This window comes from Otolemur garnettii, unplaced genomic scaffold (genome assembly GCF_000181295.1).
Source record: "Otolemur garnettii isolate 467f Iridium unplaced genomic scaffold, OtoGar3 scaffold00105, whole genome shotgun sequence".
Taxonomy (NCBI): domain Eukaryota; kingdom Metazoa; phylum Chordata; class Mammalia; order Primates; family Galagidae; genus Otolemur; species Otolemur garnettii.
In genome coordinates, this window is record NW_003852500.1 from 3,909,462 (window position 1) to 3,916,740 (window position 7,279).

Here is a 7,279-nt window from a genome sequence, read left to right on the forward strand (position 1 = left end):
CACTTGCTGTTCTAACATCAGGTGCTGCTGAGTGACATGCTCTAGGTTGGCTGTTGAGTTCATAGAGCTCTGTCCGTAAGGCCTCAGTGATTTGGAATGTGGTGGTAACATTTGGATGAGGGGATGCATGAGGGACTGTGGCTTGGCTTTGGAAATATGTGTGATCTTCCAGCTCAGCAGCATTGGGCAGCTGATTCAGGTGAGGCAGGAGGCCCCTGTTCTCAAGGAGTCCCAGCTAGTTGGAAGGACAGTCAGTTCTTGCAGAGTTGGGGAGTCTCCAAAACCACCTTCATGCTTGACACCAACTGCAGTTTCAGGATCCCAAACTTTTGGTTTGCCAGTTTACTAGAAGGACTCAGAGAACTCACCAGAAGCTGTTATACTCATGGTAATGGTTTACTGCAGCAAAAGGACATATAAAAATCATCCCAGGTAAGAGGCATATAGGGCAGGGTCCAATAAATGCCAAACTAGAGTGTCCAGTTGTCCCCTCAGAGTAGTCATGTGGAGAGCACTTCATTCTCTCAGCATCAATATGTGACAGCATACATGGGGTACTGCCAACCAGGGAAACTCCCTGAGCCTTCATATCCGGGGTTTTTATTGAAGGTTGGCCCTGTGACAGTGGTTGATATCTAGCTAATAGTGCATGTGGCCCAGGGCCCTGACCCAAATCACAGTGTGAGCAGACTACCTGGTGTGCCTCAAGGCCCAGGCACACAATGATACTCTTATTAGGAAGGATATTCTAAGGCAGAGGTTCTCAACCTTCCTAATGCTGAGACCCTTTAGTACAGTCCAAAAGGTTCACAACCCACAGGTTGAGAACTGCTGTTCTAAAGGCTTGATGTCACCTCCTGGGAGTTGGGGACATAGGCCAGACCTCTGTATGGGCTAGCTTAACCCGTTCCTGAACCCTTTTCTGCACAGTTCCTCATGCAGGCAATGATGAGTATGGGTCCTCCCAAAGAAGTGCAGAGTTCCCACATGGTGTCTACTCTAGACACCCAGTCTGGCCTGCAAAACTTGAGGTTCCTTATCAAAGTGGTTGGTATTGGAGCAGCTTTGAGGGAAGGAAAGGCTTAGACAGAAGTGGGGCTTGGGAGCCACAAGCTCCTTTCTGTCCCCAATCCTTTGAATAATCCCTGAATGCCAGGCTTACTCTGGCCCCAAGACAGATCTGTGAATAAAGTGGCTTCAGGAAGTTCTTGCCTTGATACCTGGTCTCCTGGAAGCTGTCGGTTCAGCCGTTGTAGAAGCTATGTATGGCATGAGCGCTTCCTATATCAAACACCAAGTACCTACCTGTATGGCTCACTCTAGTGAGGGGGAACTGAGGCCAGAAGGGGTCATAGCCCCTAGACCACGTGGTCAGTGAGAAGTAGATACAGCACAGGTTCCTGCCACCACGCACCTTGGATACCAGGAGGGCATGGAGGCCTCAGAAGGTCAGAGGCAACCTTTGCCCAGGCAGAGGTGGAGGCAGGTGTTGTGGGAGCCCCTGCCCTGTGCTACACATAGAGCTGGCCTGTTTTGTCTGGTATAACAGCCAAGATGGACACTGGTATTTGTGGTATGTGTGTGTCTAGCTACCAAGGGCTGTGGCCCTCCTGCACAGACTCTGGGCTGGACCCACAGACCCTCAAGAACCACCTGAGAACAAGCAAGGTTAATTTTTTTTTTTTAAGAGACAGAATCTCACTTTGTCACCCTTGGTAGAGTGCCATGGTGTCACAGCTCACAGCAACCTCCAGCTCTTGGGCTTAGGTGATTCTCTTGCCTTAGCCTCCCAAGTAGTTGGGACTACAGGCTCCTTCCACAACACCCAGCTATTTTTTGTTGTTGTTGCAGTTTGGCCGGGGCTGGGTTCAAACCTGCCACCCTCACTATATGGGGCTGGCACCCTGCTCACTGAGCCACAGGCGCTGCCCCAAGGTTAATCTTAATGTCAGCTCCACTGCAGCTTGCAGGAAACAGCTGTTTACCTGGGCAAGATGCTTAGCTGGGCCGGCAGCCAGTTCCTGGGCTTTACTTCCCTCTCTGGTGTCCAGGGGCCCTCCAGAAGTTGGAGGTGGCCAGCTCTCAGAGCACTGACAGGAGCTGTTTGTGAGGGAATGCTAGAGGCCTTGTTGTGTACACAGTGTCCACCCTAGCAACATCTCTGCTGGATGCCCACCCTTCCTTCCCTCATGCCTGGCTATTGCCTAGTACTCACAATGGCTGCTGCCTCTAGCCAGTGATGGGCACTATGAATTAGCATCCCTAAGGCAGGGACATCTGCTCTCAGTCCCAGCAAATTAGTATCAGCTGCATGCAGGTTCTGAGGCCAGGTCTCCACCTCATCTCAGGCCATGTGGCTGGTTCATGTGGGCCAAAGGCAGAGTGATGAGCCAGGAGGCAGTAGAGATGAAGGCACCCAGTTGGGCTGGGCTCCCAAGAAGCCAGTGGGCCATGCAGAAGGAACCTGGGGTTCTTGGGCAGGACTCTCGAGAACTCAGGCTGGGTGTGGGGCACCCACTCAGATACTCCAGCCTAGTGTGGGGTGCCATGGGAATCACAAGTCCCAAACTTTAACTCCAGCACTGCACTTCTGAGACAGCTCCCTCTGGTTCAGGCCAGTGGAAAGGTGATTTCTCTTGGGTCTGGGCTGTCCCTTCACAGCTTTTTGCCATGATAAGAAATGGGTCCCCTGGGCTGGCAAGGGGCCTCCTCTGTGGGGCAGCCTCTGGGTCCACTGAATCCTCTGTATTCATTCACTAACTGGCTGAGGCAGCCAGCAAGGCAGCTAGCTCCCCAAGTTCATGGTCACAGTGCATGCTGCCCTGCCTGGAGAGAGCCACTGGCCTCCCAGGGTTTTTCATTCTGCTGTTTTTGTGAAAGACACCTGAGTTTCCTGAGCTTTTGAGTTACAAATGTTCTCTGAGAGAAGCTGTTGGTGCTCTCAGGGCTGATGCGCTGGAGGGTGTGCTGGGGGTGCCCCCTCCCCTGACTACAGCTGCCAGTTTCTCTTTGCAGCTCCAGCTTCAAAAGTCACAGTACCTGCAGCTGGGCCCGAGCCGCGGCCAGTACTACGGCGGGTCCCTGCCCAATGTGAACCAGATTGGTAGTGGCACCATGGACCTCCCCTTCCAGGTGAGCCCCCCATACCCCTTCCAGACACTGCCTCCCTCAAGGGAAGCCTCTCCTGTCTTCCTCCCACCTGGGTCCAGATCCCTTGGACAACGGGGGTCACCAGATAATTGCAGGAGCCCACCCTACACCTGCCTACTCCCTTTCTGTCCTGAGGGCCAGAGGAAGAAAATGGCCCAGCCAAGCTCGTTCCAGTCCTCCCAGCCCATCCCCTGTCCAAAGACCCCACACCAAGCCCTCAGTCTGGCCTTGAGCATTTCAGCAGCCTCTACACCTGTTGGCCGGCTGTGCAGCAGCGGGAACTGCTCGGGGCCACTGGGGCTTGGCTCTGTCCCACCTCACTAATCCATAAGCCCAGCAATCCTCAGAAGGAGGCCCTGCAGCATGACCCCACTTGTCTGCAAACATTTCTTGGCAGAGTCCCACACGGCACAGCTCCTGCAGGCTGCACAGCCACCGTGCATGTCCTTATCATAAATAGAGATAAGGGCCACTGTGGTCCTCTGGTCTGCAGGTGGAAATGAGGGTGGGGATGGGGAAGCTGGCCTGCAAGTTGGGGCTGCCCCCAGGACAATGTCTGGGATGACAGGTCCCACCAGTTGTCACATTTCCACCCTGTTGCTGGGAAGTAGCCTCCACACAGCCACATCCACTGACAGGTGGAGCTGGATCCTTCTGCAGGAAGTTCAGTGCCCTACCTCAGTCACTCCCCAGCTCCATTTGTACCCACAACAGCAGTGGGAAGGGCAGGGGACTCCAGGCTGGCTTGGGATGCCCTATTCTGCACACTTGGCAGGGCGATCACTCTAATTCTGGGCATCTCTTTGTCAAAGCCCTCCTACGTCGGATCTTCTCTCCTCACCATCTCTCCTCATCCTGTTTTTACCATCCCCTCTTCCCTGGAGGAGAACATCTCTCTGAGCACCTCTGAGCTCAGCCCAAGGGGCACAGCCCTGGGTGGGGGGGTCCCATGCATCCTGCTTTCTGGGCCAGGAGAGGCAGGAGTGTCTCAAAGTCTTGGTTCTTTGCATTTTCAGCCCAGCGGATTTCTGGGGGAGGCTCTGTCAGCGGCTCCTGTCTCTCTGGTAAATGAGCCCCCAGGCTGAGGCCACGGCGTCCCTGGCGCCAGCCCACAAGACTCTAGCCCGTGTATGGGCGCTGGGTATCCTGATCTACCCAAATGGCCACCTCTGCGGCTCCCAGGGAGGTGTCTTGTCTGCCAAATGGAAATGGATCTGCTCTGCACTCCCATCTTGGGAAGTGTATATGGTTGTGCCAAGAGGCCCTAGAGACTCTTGGGATCCACCTCGGGTGGATGTCACAGCCATGCATCCCAAGCTGGGGTCCAGTGGAGCAGATCTAAGCATGTATCCCAAGGCTGCATGGTCCAACCTTCTAAACATGCACATATATGTGTGTGCGTGTCCTAAATCAGATCAGCAGGAAGAACTGGTGAGCCAGGGAGTGGCCAGCCCCAGCTTCATTATGCCTCTGACTCTGCTTCAGCTGCCTTGGTTTCCACTTTGGGCTTCAAGGCATTTCTGGAGGAGATGAAATGGCCTTTGTCCTCCTGAGCTCATGCCCCAGACAGTTCAGTTCCCACCATCCCTGTCACGGGCCCACATGTCTTGTGCCTATAGCCTTTTGGGGGCAAAAGTTCAGAAGACCCAAACCAGCAGTGTCCATGTTAGATAAAAGATTGACTCCCAGATCCTGGGAGAGTAGTCAGCCCTGAACTCTGGCTAAGGTGTGTTCAGATAGGTGGGGAGGACCGTTAAGTCCAGCCATTGACAATCTTCTGGAAGAGTAGACTCATTTTTATATCAGAATTGCTTTTTGCCTGGCTGCCCAGAGAAGGCAGATGGGCTCAGGAGCCAGAAGGCTGGGTGAGGGACTGACTGAGTTCAGAGAAGCAAAGGCTTCCCATCTTATCCCAGTCAGATGGCAGGTGGGCAACATGGGGCCAGGGCAGGCTCCTGGCGGCTCTGAGAATACAGAGCCGGGCAGGGAGCAGGCCCTGGCCTGGGGCCTCGTGCCAGCTCCAATTGCTGGAAGGAAGCCCCATCCAGCCATGCAGTGGGCCAGGGTTCCTGAAGGTGCCTATATTTGGCCCTGATGGTGCCAGGATGAGGCAGTGGGAGAAGGCATGTGTGGGCCACATGTCAATCAAAAGCAGCTTTAGGTTCAACTAGGAAGGGCCCTGGGAGCTAGCACTTGGCCAGGTGGACCCCTGCAATAGTCCTGGGCTGGAAGCTCCTGGGCCATTTCTTGGCAGGCCCCTCCAGGGATGACGTAGATAGGGCTAGGAGGCTGGCCTAGCCCGGAGAGATAGGGCAGAGGCCTGTCTGCACCTGGTGAGGCTGGGGAGGAGGGCTGCTCGGCCGGCTGCACCCTTGGCACCCCAGCTGGCACTGGGCCCCGAGCTTGTGCCGTTCTGCCTGGCCTGTGCATGCCGGCCGCACTGCACGCCTCTGCCACCCTGGCTCCCAGGAACCCCAGCTCGCATCCCCCCACCCCCCCAGTGCTTGGAGGACCGGGGAGCTGGGGCTGAAGGAGGAAGCCCATCCTAGGCTATGGAGTGGTGGCCAAAGGTGTTCTGGAATGGGGACCCTGAGATCCCAGGTGTAGAGCCGGGGCAGATCTGGGGTCATGGTTGGTAACCATTATATGGGTTTCTCTCTCTTTATTTCTATCTTCTCCTCCCCACCCCCAGACACCCTTCCAGTCTTCGGGCTTGGACACTAGCCGGACCACCCGGCACCATGGTCTGGTGGACAGAGTGTACCGGGAGCGCGGCCGGCTCGGCTCCCCACACCGCCGGCCCCTATCCGTGGACAAACACGGACGGCAGATATCCTTTTTCTCAGAGGATGAGGGTGGTGGTGGGGATAGGTGACTGCAGGGTCCTGAGTTCACCTAGCAGGTTAAGATGAAACTGGCCTTTGCTGGCTCTGGGGACATAATCAGGGCAGGGCTTGATCTTGGGACAATCCAGAGGGACTTCCTGGAGGAGGCAGTGCTGCAAGCTGAGGAAGGAGACTTTGTCCAGACTTGAGAACTAAGGAGCCACAGGGAGCAGCTCTCAAAATAGCAGTTGAAAGTGTCTCAGTATTACAGAGGACATAGAAGTTTGGGTACTAGGGCCAGGAAGGCTGTAGCAGGCACCCTTGCACGTCAGGGCTGTGACTTGCTGGACCCCTCCTGAGTACTTTATAGAGGACAACCCAGGCAAGGCAGTGGGTCTGAGTGAGACTCAGATCTAAGGGAGGCTATATCTCTGTAAGACATGAGCAAAATTTGCCTCCTCACCTCGGTCAAACAGAGATTGGCCAAAATCTCCCCACCCCACTCTGAATTCAGCTGCCCCTTGGTGCTCAGCCAACTAGGCCCCCCATCACCAGAGTCTGCATGGCCTCAGGCTGCTCCTGGGATCCCCCAGCTCTCCAGAACAGAGAGGCCTGTTCTTCTCCGGTTCTCATTTCCGTGGGATGGGGGAGCATAACCAGCTGGGCCCCAGACTAAGTCCTCAGGCCCCAGGAGCCGCCCCAAATTAAGAGTCGAGACCAGGGTCAGCTGAACTCAGACTCCCCACGGCCCCCATGGGTTCTGGTCTCACAGCTGAGGCCCCCCCCCATTGGAAGGGGTGCAGCCCGCACGTGTGCTTGCAGAGGAGAGTGCTGAGTGCTAGGTGGACAGGACTGGACCCCCGGGGAGCCCCTGAAACAGGGGCTGCTCACAGCCAGGCAGGAAATGCTGGAAAGGCAGTGGACACCCCCTTCCCTGCTAGCTCCAGCTGTTTGCGGGCCCTGTTGTAGGCTCCCAGTAGCCTGGCCAGTTGGGCTGGCCCTGCCCTGTGGCTTAGAGTGGAATCAGCCTAGAGCACCATCCCCTTAACTCATGATCACGCTGACAGCTGCCCCTATGGCACTGTGTACCTCTCACCGCCAGCGGACACCAGCTGGAGAAGGTCAGTGGCCAGAGCCACCCTCTCTGCCCCTCTAGCCTCTTGTTGGAAACAAAACCAAACTTTCATAATGATCATATGTAGAAAACCAGTGTACACTTGCTTTAAAAATGACAAAACTAAGAAGCATCAACTCTCTCCCTGCAGCACTGAGGTTACTGCTGCTTTGGGGAATCTTCCAGTACC

The 7,279-nt window shown here is 55.4% G+C and overlaps 1 protein-coding gene across 1 annotated transcript in view; it reads left to right on the forward strand.

Annotated features, from left to right (window-relative positions):
* Nucleotides 1-7,279, forward strand: part of CRTC1 (CREB regulated transcription coactivator 1) — an 81,530-nt gene that overhangs the window by 46,474 nt on the left and 27,777 nt on the right. The window contains exons 2-4 of the mRNA XM_003796579.2: nucleotides 3,016-3,132; nucleotides 5,843-5,980; nucleotides 7,035-7,096. Of these exons, the coding sequence (XP_003796627.1) occupies nucleotides 3,016-3,132; nucleotides 5,843-5,980; nucleotides 7,035-7,096 (317 nt within the window). The remainder of the gene's footprint in view (nucleotides 1-3,015; nucleotides 3,133-5,842; nucleotides 5,981-7,034; nucleotides 7,097-7,279) is intronic.